Consider the following 14,249-nt stretch of genomic DNA (forward strand, 5'->3'; position numbering starts at 1 on the left):
CAATATTATTATTTTAATTCTACTGGTCCAGATATGATGAAAGATTATCTAAATAATTTTAGGATAAGTGAAGAAAATAGCGACGGTTGTATTCTTGTTGCTATTGGGCCAAAATAAACAAGAATATTAGTAAGATACGACAATAGCGACGAAAAACAGTGTTGATAATGCTGTTATTGCTTAATTATATTTCGCTAAAGGTAAATAACGACAGTAATTGGAACCACAACTTTTATTTTGTACCAATAGCGACTTTAAAATACTATCGCTAGTTTCCATCATATTAACCGATTTCCCTGCATGCTAGACCTGGTGATGAATGATTTCCATTAGACGTATCTTTTTCCAAAATGACAATTAAGAATCTGAAAATTCCATATATATATATATATATATATGCCTTATTCCCAAGATGTGATGTGATTAGCACGAAAATAATGATTTAATTGTTAATAAGTGTAGTGATCACTTTAGCAAGTAAATATTTTTTAATTTTCTTTGGTTAAGATTTGGAATTCCAAGACCCTTAAGATGTTCTTTTTGGGTGGTATATCTTGGTCAATATTGTTAGTAGATGTTGTTTATGTCTCGATAAAGACGAGACAACCACACTTACCCACGTACATTTACCTACATTTATCATTTTGTCAAACATGAAATGACTTAACATTCATGGTTTGATGGAACTTTTAAACTGAGTGTAATAGAATAAAAATTTCTTTTTTAAGTTTGAATTATGACCCCAACTTCATAAAAGACGACATTTTTAAAAACAAGGAAAGGCTTGTAAGATTTTGACAAGTTCTTTCATTAGTATAGACATATGATTTGGTTGGGGTAAGGGATGAATCTAGGTAGGTGATATACTAAGCTTAAGTGCAGTCCAAATGTGATTATATAAATTCAAGCCTCTTTAAATTTAATTTTTTGTTCCCACCTAGAATGTGATTATATAAATTTCTTAGTTATAATTGTAAACAATCGAGTTAATATAAGAAACAAATTTAGGGAACTAAAACTTAATATAAAATAAATTAAAAAATAAATGCACTTGAAGAGAATGATATATATTTTTGCAACCTAGTTTTAGATGCGATGGATAATATCATGGCCTCATAAGTTAAGTTGACACTTTTCCTTTGTTGCTTTATTTATTTATTTATTTATTTTCTTCATCTTGTTTTTTTCTAATGTAGTTGATCAATTGTAGTTGTTTTCATTCTGTTTTTCTTTTGCTTTGTTTTTATTTTTATTTTGATGATCATCTTTATCAAATTGTGCTTAATAAAAATTATAACTATAGATTACCTATTTCATATATTTATAACTGATGAGGATAAAAAACAATAATTATAATAATAAAAAATTGTTTTATGAGGCGAAATATGCTAAATTATTTTATATGCATAACACAGTTTTATATGTGAAATAAATTAAAACAATTTGTACGAATTATTATTTGATTTTTTTAAAAAGTTAATACAATAATAATAGTTTAAACATAGCAACACAAGTAATACAAAAATAAGAATGTTCACATTGTCATCCAACACATCTGAAACACAGCCATATTGACCATTTGAAAACAACAATGAAAATATAAATGAAAAATGCTCGAACATAACATAAAATTTAACGTTAACGAGCTTGGAGATTCTAAAGAAGATCATTGAGTTCACTGACCACCTCCGCCGATTTTCCAGAAAACATCTCCCTTATCGTCATAATAACAGCACTGTGCAGTAAACGTATCAGTCAACAAAGATGATTGAAAGTCTTAAGGTTTCTTTCGAGTCAAATAGTTCAACAAAAAATAATCGGGATAAGGACCTATCGACTCAATTCAATTGAGCTCGCAATTTTTTTTTTTATAAGTTTTAATTATATTTGTTTGGACATGAAAAATGATGGAATAATGAAAATAGTTTTATTTAAAAAAAAAATAATGTGAAATAAGTTAAATTATTTTATATTTATCATGATTGAAAAAGAAACTTCTGCAGCTATTGTTTTTTTTTTAATTTATTTAAAAAAATTATTATTATATAATAATAAAATATATAATTTTAAAAATAGAAAGTATTTATTATTTTAATTAATTAACGTAATTATAAGAGAATAGATAAATAATGATTGATTTATTTAAAATCATTTGAAAATTTTCAAAGATAACTGTTTTCTACTAATTAAAAGTTGTTTTTCAAATAATAGAAAAATATAGTCACTTTCACTTGTCTCCTTTCAAATAGAAAAGTGAGACCTTTATTTTTATCATGATATAGATGACTTCAATGAAATCAGATAATCATCATGTCTCCTTTTATACTTTTAACAACTTTTATTTGCTTTTTCTATATGATCATTCCAATGACTTAAAGGCAATACTTTTGGATTTTCAACTCATCGATTTTGTTTAGGGTTTAATCTATTTTTTTTTCTAACACTACTACACTTGATATCTAATTTGGAGAATATATAATAGTGGGATGATGTTTGTGAAATAATGACCAGAACATTGCAACTGATGAGGTTGGTATCTAAGTATGTTTACAACTCCATGGACTCACACAAAGGATTGTTTAAAGTTGAGCCAATTAAACAGAGCACCCCTATTTCTACTACTTCTTGAATACAAAAGATTGCAAAAAAATACCCAAAAAACAAAAGAATTGTGTGGGACAAAGAGACATGTAGATTAAGAAAGGACTTCAACTATTTTTGAATAAGCGATGTTAACCGTGATTATACGAAAGGCTCAACCCGGTTCACATAGCTCAATCGAGTTTTGAGGGGACATATACGTGCATAATCGTTTTTTTGTCTTTTTGTGACGGTTTTTCTTTTTTAATTAACTTATGATGAAATTGTAAAGAGTTATTATAATGATTAGATTTTTCTAATATTAAGGAGTTGCGTTGGGATTAAGTTCTCAAAGAAAAAATAATATTATTACTACCAATGCTAAGCATAGTCATTTTTTTTCCCAGTTGAAGGTCTAGCCCAACCTTTCTCAGTTCAAGCCCCAAACAATGTGGACTAATTGAAATATCTCAATTAAAAATAGTTAAAATAAAAGCTTGTCAAAGGCCAATTAAAAAAGAAATTCATTAAAATACATGCTAGCTGTTGAAAGACATTTTTCATAAATTTAGAAAAGTCATTTTAGTAAGGAAGTCAAGAAATAGAATTGGGGAAAGCTAAATATGCAATATGGAAGTCTCTTTTCAACCTATTCATCCAAAGGACTAGAGATGTCCAAGTCTTTGAGATAATAAATTGAACAGATAATAACCATTACTAATACCTCAGGTTAAAAGTGTTCGACCATCATGATTTTGTAACATCTCAACTTCGATTCTTATTGAAAATACTAGATTGAAACAAATATAAGAATAATGAGTTGTTGTTAGTGTCTCAAAAAGTAATATTGCGTGTGCACGTGTGACTCAAGCGTATTAGGGTTACACATTATTTGAGAATTTGTTCTCTTAACTTATTTGTCAAGCATTTCCTTCCATCATAGCACATTTGTGAAAATCCTCTTTTATGAATGAAAATTTTGTATTCCTCAATGAGAGGGGATTATTCCACCACACTATGTGAAACAAAATAACTTAATCAAACTTTAACACAGACAATAGGCCATTATCCATTGTGAGGATTGGGGTGTCCTAAGAGATTTTTTTCTGTTCAGTAGTTATATTTTATGTTTTATTAAATATATAATAAAATTGTATATTTTAAAAAAAAAAAAAAAAATAATATAGTTTAGTTCGTTAAATATGTTATGTTAACCTATATCGTAGGAGAGAGTCAGACAGTCGCCTAACTTATAACCTTACGGCGACCCTGCAATAGACAAAACTTTTAACTTCTTTAAAAAATTCATTTTTTTAGGTCTTAATTATTCGATTTTAATTATTAAATCATTTTTAAATAACATATTATCTTTACATTAACCAATTATCAACTAAAATATAAAAAATATCTGTATTTAAAAAATTAATTTTCTGTTATGTATATGTAAATATTTTCATCAAATAATTTCAGTTATTTAATTAATCCAAAATTCAAAGACTAAATTGATGATAATTAGAATGAGTCCATTCATAGCAATAATGTTATTTTAAAAAAGGAGCTATTGTTTTGTAGCTTCCGTCAAAAAGATTCTTTCCCATAAACTGAAAAGAACATATGATACAAACTTTTTATCATACATAGTACAAACTATTATTGAGTCAATTTCTTCATCTATTTCTATATTAGATGTTTTGGCCATTATTTAAGAACTTATAATGATATATTTGAATGTCCAAGATATTGCTTCAATTTTTAACAAACTAAATAAAATTCTATTTGCTTGATTTTTTTGTTTGTTTACTTTTATGTTTAATTATTTCAGTTACTCCTCCTTTTGTACATTATTTGCGCACAACAGCAATAAAATCTTATAAATAACATAAAACTATTAAAACAAATTAAAATATGATGCGACAAAATAACAAGTACAGTGCCTAAAATTGTGTTATCGTCGATCATGCTCTCTTCAACAAAACTGAAAAATATGTTCAGATTTGGAGATCAATTCATGTTGATTGCATCAAATACAAAATCTCTAAAATAACAAATTAAGAGTCTTGTTTTACAATTGTAGGTCATTGATTTTGGACAACAAAAATTTGATAGCTCCTTCAATGTTCTTCTTAAATACCTTAGTCTTATCAACATCCAACTTGGTTATCAACACCTTGATTAACTTATTCATGCATGCCACAAACTACCTTATATCAAATAGGTTGTTCCTAAGAGTTTGATTGGTTTGTCTCACTAACATTGGATCTTGGACACATGTATAGTATTGTAGAGATAAAAAAAAAAAACTGAAGTCTAAATGTGTTAACTTTATCTACAACTTTGACAGATTGATCATCAACACCCTCCTCATCTTCACCACCATCTTCAACAGAAGGGTTGGCACCAATGTCAAAATCTACAGCACCCTTTACCACCCACTGTAATAACCAACACAAAATTGAAACTGGTAATTTGAAATTGTAACAACTGCAACTAGTTGTTGTTGTACTGACTTTCCTTCAACTTCCCACAAGATTCCATTATGAATTTCTTTGTAAGGGAAGGAGTCTAAGAGAAGCTCATCCCCTAGAACAAATTCACCCAAAATTCATATTAATGCTCCAAGACTAAATCACACATATTTGATATGTGAAGAAAGCTTACCAGTTAGCAAGTCTTGTAGAGCAACATGATTAATGCTTCAAAAAGAAGTTTGATCCTGAGTGAAACAGAGATTTTTGTTAAAATTATTATTTCCACTCAATCTTAAAAAGTTTGAGTTGAAAATATGACTTTGCTCTCTTAAAAATCTAATTAGAACAAATTATTAAATTATTAAATATATATATATAAAGAAATATATTTCATAATTTTATTTTATTTAAACTAACATTTAAATTATTATTATTTTAAAAAAATAAAGTTTTTAAATAATTTGAATTATTTTTTCAAATCCAAATCTATGTCTTTCCAAAGACATATTATTATTTTTGAGAAATTATTATTTTTCATAATTATAAATGCTTCCTATTTTATTATTTAAAAAAATAAAGTCATATATATGAATTTCTATCAATAATATTATACAAATTATTGATAAATATACTTTTTTTTTTTTTCAAAACCAAATATACTCCTTTCCAAACAAAGCTGTTTATTTTATTTTTGAAAAAGTAATATTTTTTAACATAATATAAATGCACTCTATTTAATTATTTAAAAATAAATAAATAATTTATGAATAATTTGTTAATGTGGTTTTTTTAATGATTAATATTGTTTCAATTAAAATCTCAAAAGTGGGAGGGTTAAGAATCAAAACTAAACGAACCATGACTATAATTACATGATGATATTATCAAAATCTTAAAGAAACTAATTAGTAGCTTTTGCAAAACAAACGACAGAAATTACAAATGAAATGAATACAATCAAAAACAGATATTAACTAACATAATCAAAGTCTTTATTTCCATATAAACATGTTGCTTCATAAGACCTTATTCTCCCTTCTCTTCCATTTCCTCTTGCGAACTAAGGAGATTGAATTGAAGAAGATGATGAGGCATGCTTATTCCCATTGTGTCATATTTCTTTGTACGAACCCATGTTAATCTGATAGAAATAGTTCTTTTTCAAGACTTCAAGGTTTTATCTTTATTGTCGTCTACTTGAATTTCAAGATTCTTGTCTTTGTTTCCTTCAGTATCAACTTTGGTATCCTCTGTTTCAGTCTTGGTATCATTTTCTTCAACTTGATTAATCTAAGTATCAAAGTCCCCCTTTACCCTTTTTTCTTCAATCACATTGCTTTCTTCATTTTCAGAGTCCTCATGAGCTTCAACTTCCTACTCTTACTCCATATTTTTCTTTTTGTTGGTAGACTCTTCTATTTTATTTTCCTGCATTTTTTATTCTTGGTCTTTCAGTATTTTTTACTCTTCTTCCTTAGCTTGAGCACATTTTGTACTGACATGTTGGAAAATATTACAGAATGAACACTTGTGTGGCTTCCACTCATAAGTGATTCCCATGACAATATATTTTCCTTTCCTTTCAACCAATGTCATTTTATCTGGCAATGTGCTTCGAGGATGCACCTCAATGCTAATTATAGCAAAGGAAATCCTTCAGTAATTGAGTCCATATATAATGGTTTACTCAATAAATCTGCAAAATGACTAAGATCTTCTACATTATACATGTGTGTAGGGATATTCTAAAGTTTGAACCATATCTAAGTTGTTTCCTTAGGTTTTGTTAATAAGTTCAAATCTCTAGACCATCTTTCCAACCTCATGTAGTTGGATCCAATATATGTATGTCCATTTTTTAAAATTTAATCTAGATTTTATCCCTTCTTAAATTTAAGAAAGTAGAGATCATGTACATATGCTGAAATTTTCTCCAGTCCATTTTCCTCTCATTGCGTCATAAGTGTCTCTTTAGTGATTATGAAGGAAACTCTATTCTTTCCTATGTAGTTTCCCACTACTATATTTCTATTTCCTAACACAATTTTCTTCTACTACAACAGACAATTTAAATTTAAAAGGAGAATTCAGTACCTCCACTTTTGTCTGTACATTGCCCAAGTAAAATTTTCCTTTGTATGCATGATCTTCAGCCTTTTTCTCAATGTTATTTTTCTAGACTTCATTGATTTTCCATGTAGAATTACTTATGATAGTATAAGTCTTTGATTTAGAAGCCTTCATTAACTCCCTCATTGTTGTAACAGATCATTTTACTATCACTTTATATTTATCCTTCTTGAGTAAATCTTGGAGATAGTGAATGTTAAACTAGACTGTTGTGCTTTGTATTTTCTCCTTGCTAAGTACAATCTCTCATTTTTAGCATGTATCAGGAGTTTGGTGATTTGATTTTTAGTCACAATAAATTGGCCCTTTAATTATACCCTATCATCCAAACTCATTCTTTTTTTTCCTTGATCCATGCATTATTTTCCAAAAGCTTTCGGACAGCAATTGGGTGTTTGCTATTTTTCTGCAGTTTTTCGTTAATTACTTCTACAACTATTCTGTTCATTTTCTTCTTTGCAGTTTCTTTGACTCCTTTAAGAACAAAGTCATGCACTTCTTTCACCTTGTTGTTTTTCCTTTTACCCATATTCTAAAAAGACTTCAGAACAGAGGATAAAAGTCAGAGAAACAATCTTGAAACGACTTTATTCAAGCCCTGGACAATTTTTCCTCGATGTATCGAACGTGTCAGCGTACATGTCGTGCCGAATCTGCCAGACGTGTCGTCGATCTTTACTCTTACCATGTTTTTTGTAACCGACTATCAATTTAACTAAATCACGCGACCGTGCTAACTGTGTCGACCGTGTCGATCGTGCCAATTGTGTAGAATCTGCCGATGATTTTAATTCCGATGCGATTCTTGTTGAATATGAGAATGTGCACGAATTTGGGGATGAAATTCAAGATTCCATCGACAGAAAATTCTTGGCGGAAATCTCAAGAGTTTTTCTCTCAGTAGGTTTTTTTATGATCTTAGAAAAGAATGTATTTTTTTAAGGAATGCGACACAAGAACTTTGTAGGGGTCACCCATCCTAATAATACTCTCGTCCAAGCACGCTTAACTACGAAGTTCTGATGAGATTCGATGCATTAGTGCTGATATGATCAAACTCAATTTTAACTATTGATGTTATTACTTGGTGAGCTTTGACCAGTGTCATGTGTATATACATAAATTTTAGATTCTTTTTTAATTGTTTTAGCTATAATTTATTTTTATTTTTGCTGAATTATTGCTTTAAACAAAAGAAACAATAAAGAATTTTATTTTCTCTCTTATATGAAACAAAACGTATATTTATAACTTTATTATTATTATTATTTTTTATTTTAGATAAAAGTGATTTTATTTAAACATACAAATTTAATACTATAAGTTATGACATACACATCAATTTAAGTCTTTCTAAATTTGTAAGAAGTTTGATTAATTTAAAATAAGAAAATTTTAGTATTTTAGTTAGTGAATTGATTAATTTGATAAATAAGATAGAGTGAAGTGATGTTTATTTTTTATTTATTTAAATAACCCAAAATCGAATAAGGCCTGGTAGACATATAATAAGATAGGGACTGATGTTCAAATATCCAAAATTAAAATAAATAACTTGTTATGAGAAAAAAAAAATAAAGGTTGTACAAACACGTTAATATAAGCGGCCACATTTAAGTTTTGTTAAGTAAAATATTACTTAAATAAAATAAAAGTCTAATAAGAGTTGCATTAAGTTGACACAACTAAGTTCTTCTACCCCCAAAGAGTTTGAATACTTCAATAATCTCACACAGATAATGGATTTTAACTGATAAAGAAAATATTATAATTAACACATAAATTCTTGAATGGTAAAATAAAAAGAAAATAGGATTCGAATTAAAACTTACAAAAGGGTAGTCATTTAGTTTGATTATTGAATAAGTAATAATTAAAATTATTTGGCACCTTAAAATATCAATCATCTTACATATTATCAATGGTTCCTCAAATTGGTTGTATTCAGGTTGGGGTAGCGAAAAGTGCGGATCGTCGATGGGGATGTTTGGACGTAGTGGGGCAGCCCGCTTCTCGGGAGGTTGGTTCTCCATCTTATGCGGACAAGGTGAATAACGAAAGACGATCAATTTGGTGGAATTGTTCAAAGATGGTGGCTACAAGTTCAAAATCCTTTGAGTTTGTTACTGTGATAGAGCGATTGAATGTGGTGACAATCTCTGAGATCAAGAACGGTAAGCGTCAAAGGATCGAGTTGGGATTGGGTCACTTAAAAAAATTATGTCGTTACTTGTCTTCGTCATCATGGACCTAGCTCTCTTTGCGGTGAATTTTGGTTCGAGTTCAACTCTCGAGAAAGGTATATTGCTTTATGGATTAATTATCGAACTATATTCATTATGTCCAATGATAAGAATATAATTTTATTAGTTGAGGAAGGAATTCAACGCCTTGACAATGATATTAGTAATCACATTAGTAGTGGCATTACAGCGAATAACTTGATTGCTCAGGAACCTATTGTTGAGCATAAGTGTTATGGTGAGGAGTGAGATTACGTTGGAAGTATGGGTGAGCATATATTGGGACCCAAACTCCAATCCTAACCCAAACCTAAAATATTAATTTGAGTAAGTTAATTTGGGTTGAGTTAGGGTTACCCAAATTAAATAAATTTATTTTAATTCTCTCTTATCAATTCAATATAAACTAAAATTTTCAACTCCAATATATTCTCTTGATTTTTATTACGTTGATTTTCTTTATAGTAAAATGAAAAATAATTAAAAATTTTAAAACTCACTAATAATATATTTATTAATTACAGTCTAGCCATACAAAACTAACATATCACTATTGTTCTAAAATTATTTAATGAATTAATTTATTTTTGAAAATTAACATAGTTTACCATATTCAAGACTTTATTTAATATGAATTATTTATTTATTATTTAAATAATCCATATTAATCTCACGTATTATTTCTTCAACTAATTTACTAATTAAAATATCAAATTAATTTCAAATTAACAAATCAAAATTATGTTAAACGGATTAAAAAAATGTATAATAATGTCAAAGACATATTAGACGAAGCAAAATAAATTAAACGGACCAAAAATGTTAAATGTGTCACAAGTGTGTTAAACGGGCCAAAATGTGTTAAACATGTTAAAAACATGATAAAAGTGTCAAAATGTGTCAAATGTGCCAAAACGTGTTAAATGTGACAAATATATATTAAACGTATCAAAACATGTTAAACGTGCCAAAAACATGTTAAACTTGTCAAAAACGTGTTAAATATGTCAAAACGTGTTAAACATGTCAAAACGTGTTAAACATGTCTAAACATGTTAAACGTACTAAACATGTGTTAAACGTGTGAAAAACGTGTTAAACATGTCAAAAACGTGTTAAACGTGTCAAAATCGTGTGAAATAGATTAAAATGAGTTACATACTTGTTAAAACTAAAAACATTAAGCAAGTCAAAACATATCAAACGAATCAAATATTAGTTCAGCGAGTTAAAAACATGTTGAATAAGTCAAAAACGTATAAAACTAGGTAAAACAAATCAAATAATTGTTAAACGAATAAAAATGTGTTAACCGAAACAAAAACGTGTTAAATATTAAACGAGAAAAAACGTAATAATAATGTTACAAATTAAAATTTAGTTTGGATTACCCAACCCATATTATTTATTAATATGAGTTGGATAATAGGTTGACCAAATTTAATTTGGGTTGAATATAAGTTGGATAATATGGGTTGGGTTTACCCATTTGCACACCCCAAGTTGGAAGGCCGATCAAGCACAATGAGAGCTCCAATATCACTTGGGTCCAGTTATTAGAACTACCCACGATCTAGTGGAGCATTAAGTGCTTGAAAAAATCAGAAGAAAAGTTAAGTGAATATGTGGAGATGAACGAAAATACCAACCTAAAATATAAATTGATTTGAAATAAATAATCACAAGTTGGTCAACCTTGAGACCTTGAGAGAATATGTTGTTTTTTTAGAAAACCATTAAACAAAAGAAGAATTTTGATCAAGATATATTTATTTATAAGATAACATTTATTTTGGATTGAGTATTTATTATTTTTATGGTGATAAAGAAATTTGAATTGGATATATGGTGATAAAAAACTTTGAATTGAAATGCATCTTTGAAAGATAAGGTATGGGGGAAGAGACACATGTATTTTTGTTTAGGTATTTTCGATGCTCTTTTTTTATTTAGTACTAATATGTGTCTTCTAATTAGGAATACTTATTTGCATTTTGATACACGTTTGCGTGACTGTTAAGCTATGGGGAAAATATAGGGTATTAATATTGTTGGTGATACACATGCGCAGGAATAAGACATTTCAAAAATTAGGAAATTTCGAGTTAAATTATAGGAAACAAGAATTTAGGTTAGAAAATTTAGGAAACTTTGAGATGAATTATTGGAAACATAAACTTTTGTTAGTTTCCTTATAAAAAGAGGAAGATAATAAGTGAAAAAAGAGAAACATAAGAGATTTCCATCATTGTGGAGTTAAAAGAGCTATTCTAATTTTTGTGATTCTTCAAGCAAGCTTCTAGGAGCGGATTCTAATCCGACCACTCTTTGTAAGTACTCATTCATCATATAATACAAATTCTAGACTTGTTTTGATTTTGATCTATTTGAATTCATAGAGTTCTTCAAACATGTCTACCATTGTATGCGGTAAGAGATCGTCCTTCTTCGAGGAACTCTCATCTACGCCTGTCTCCAAGAGAATTCGCCTTTCTCCTTTGTCTCATACAGGGGCGGAGCCAGGATTTGAAAGTGCGCTAAAAGAATGTAATGATGATCTTGACTTGGCTATTAAAAGTTTGAATGATCTTATGGACCTACCTCGAGGAAAAATCGAAGTTAAAACACAATTACAAGATTCAGGTAATCATGTGTCTTCTAGTAAGGATCCGGTTATCATGAATGGTACAGATTGGGTTGATCATTTTGTAAGGGAAATGATGAACGCATCCAATATGGATGCTGCTAGGATTCGTGCCTCTCAAGCTCTCGAGTTATTTGAAAAATGTGTTATTTCTCGCACAACTAACCAGGCAGCCCAAACATTTCAACAAGAAAATAACTTGTTGAAGGAACAACTTGAAGCAATTATTTATGAGAATAGAATACTTAAACGAGCAGTAAATCTACAACATAAAAAACATCAAGAACATGAAGATAGTAGTCAAGAGATGCACCATCTAAAGAAGATTTTGTCTCAACACCAAGAACAGCTCCGGACTCTCGAGGTGAACAACTACGCTCTCAAAATGCAACTCGAGCAAGTTCAACCAAATACCTCTATTTTAAATCATTTCAATCGAGATATCTTCTAGGGGAATTTTGAAGTTCATGTTTTAATGTTTGTTTTAATGTAATTTTAAATAACATTCAATATAATGTTTTTTTTTTCTATTTTAAGATGGTATTATAATCACGTTTATGTTTTTAGGAGATAAAATAATAGTTGTAGACACTAATTTTTTACACTCAAGTTTATAATTTTTAAAGATATCGAAGTAACAAAATATTTTCTAAAATTTATATATGGGCTCATTGCACTGGATTTAAACAAATAATAGTTCGGAAAATGTTGTCGTTTCAATTGAATCCTGAATTAATTAATTATCAGACTATATTTAAATAAAACTAATTATATGATATAAATAAAACCATTAAATGAAAGACTAATGGAAAATATATAGTATTAATATTGTTTGTTGTTTTAGAGGAAATAAAATAAATAAATAAACGCAGAAAAAAATATAAAGATCGAGAAAAAGTGGATGGAAATAAGAGATTTCGAAAATTAAGATGCTTCGAAATGAATTTTAGGAAACAGTAACATCTACTTGTTTCATTATAAGGTTTTCAATACAAGGAGTGGAGGGAAATAAGATATTTAAAAAATTAAAAAAACTTGAAGATGTATTATAGTAAATAAGAACTTATTGAAAAAAAAATAATCAGAAAAATCATATTTCAACAATTGTGGACCAAAGAGAGCGTTAGGAACGGATTCTAATCCGACCAATGGTGAGTATTAGATCCTATGATTGTTTTTTAACTCTCTTTTACGTAATCAATCATCAAGTAGTAAGTTCTGAACTCGTTATAATTTTATGTAATTCATTGATTTAATTAGATATACTTCAAATGTGATTCTCTAATTGTTTGTCGATTTAAATTTGACTAATCTCTTTAATACGATTTTACCAATTTGAAACTCTGAGTCTTAGAATCTTGGACCATTGTTTTCGGGCTTTAGCAAGAAGGTTAATTTGAAATGTACCTGTATTATTTGTGATCAATATATACTAAATTAACTCACTAAGGCGGTTAAAATCTCGAATTAACTTTTAAAATTTTACGATTTTATGATTTCATATCAAATTAACGAGTCGGTTTTAAGTAAACTCTTAAATAAGTAAACTTTTACGATTTTAAATTTACGATAATAAAATTTTACGAGTTTATAAATAATTTCGATTTTACGATTTTATACGATTTTATTTAAAAAAAACAAATTTATATTTAAAATTTAATAAATAAAGGTATTAGTTATTTAAATTAATTAATTAATATAATTAATTTTATAAGTATAATTTTTTTGAGTATTATTTACTTATTATTATTTTTTAATTAATTTTATATGAAAATATATAATTTCTTAAAATTGGATAGGTATAAAATATTTAATATAATAACTATTATTTTTTAAAATTAAACTTTACGATTTTATATAAATTCTAAATTTTACGAGTTTACAACCTATTAACGATTTTACGTAAATTCTCAATTTTAAGAGTCTTTTTGATCTACAAAATTTCTCACCATTTTAGGAAATGTTTGAAATGTTGATAATCCGTTTTCTTGAATACAGAAAGTTGAATTGGATGAATTACGGGTTTAGAGGATTGTTTGTTCATGGTCTAAGGAGTTTAATGAAGAGTTGTGTTGTTTTAGAATATGATTTTGAGTTTGGAATTGTTAATTCACTATTATAATAATAAGATCTAGTTTTCTTGAAAATTGAACCAAATATTTTGTCATTTTAATTAAACCGATA

The 14,249-nt window shown here is 28.0% G+C and overlaps 1 protein-coding gene and 2 pseudogenes across 1 annotated transcript; 1 reads left to right on the forward strand and 2 right to left on the reverse strand.

Annotated features, from left to right (window-relative positions):
- Positions 1-1,675: 1,675 nt before the first annotated feature.
- LOC124909815 lies at positions 1,676-7,707 on the reverse strand (annotated as a pseudogene).
- A 413-nt stretch (positions 7,708-8,120) lies between these two features.
- On the reverse strand, positions 8,121-8,238 carry LOC124910938 (annotated as a pseudogene).
- A 3,465-nt stretch (positions 8,239-11,703) lies between these two features.
- LOC124909817 lies at positions 11,704-12,516 on the forward strand. Its single transcript, XM_047450451.1, has 2 exons — positions 11,704-11,751; positions 11,821-12,516. Exon 2 carries the CDS (start codon positions 11,833-11,835, stop codon positions 12,514-12,516), a length of 684 nt encoding a protein of 227 aa, XP_047306407.1. The 5' UTR covers positions 11,704-11,751; positions 11,821-11,832.
- The last annotated feature ends 1,733 nt before the right edge of the window (positions 12,517-14,249 follow it).

The sequence above is a fragment of the Impatiens glandulifera genome, chromosome 7 (genome assembly GCF_907164915.1).
Source record: "Impatiens glandulifera chromosome 7, dImpGla2.1, whole genome shotgun sequence".
In the NCBI taxonomy this organism is placed as follows: Eukaryota; Viridiplantae; Streptophyta; class Magnoliopsida; order Ericales; family Balsaminaceae; genus Impatiens; species Impatiens glandulifera.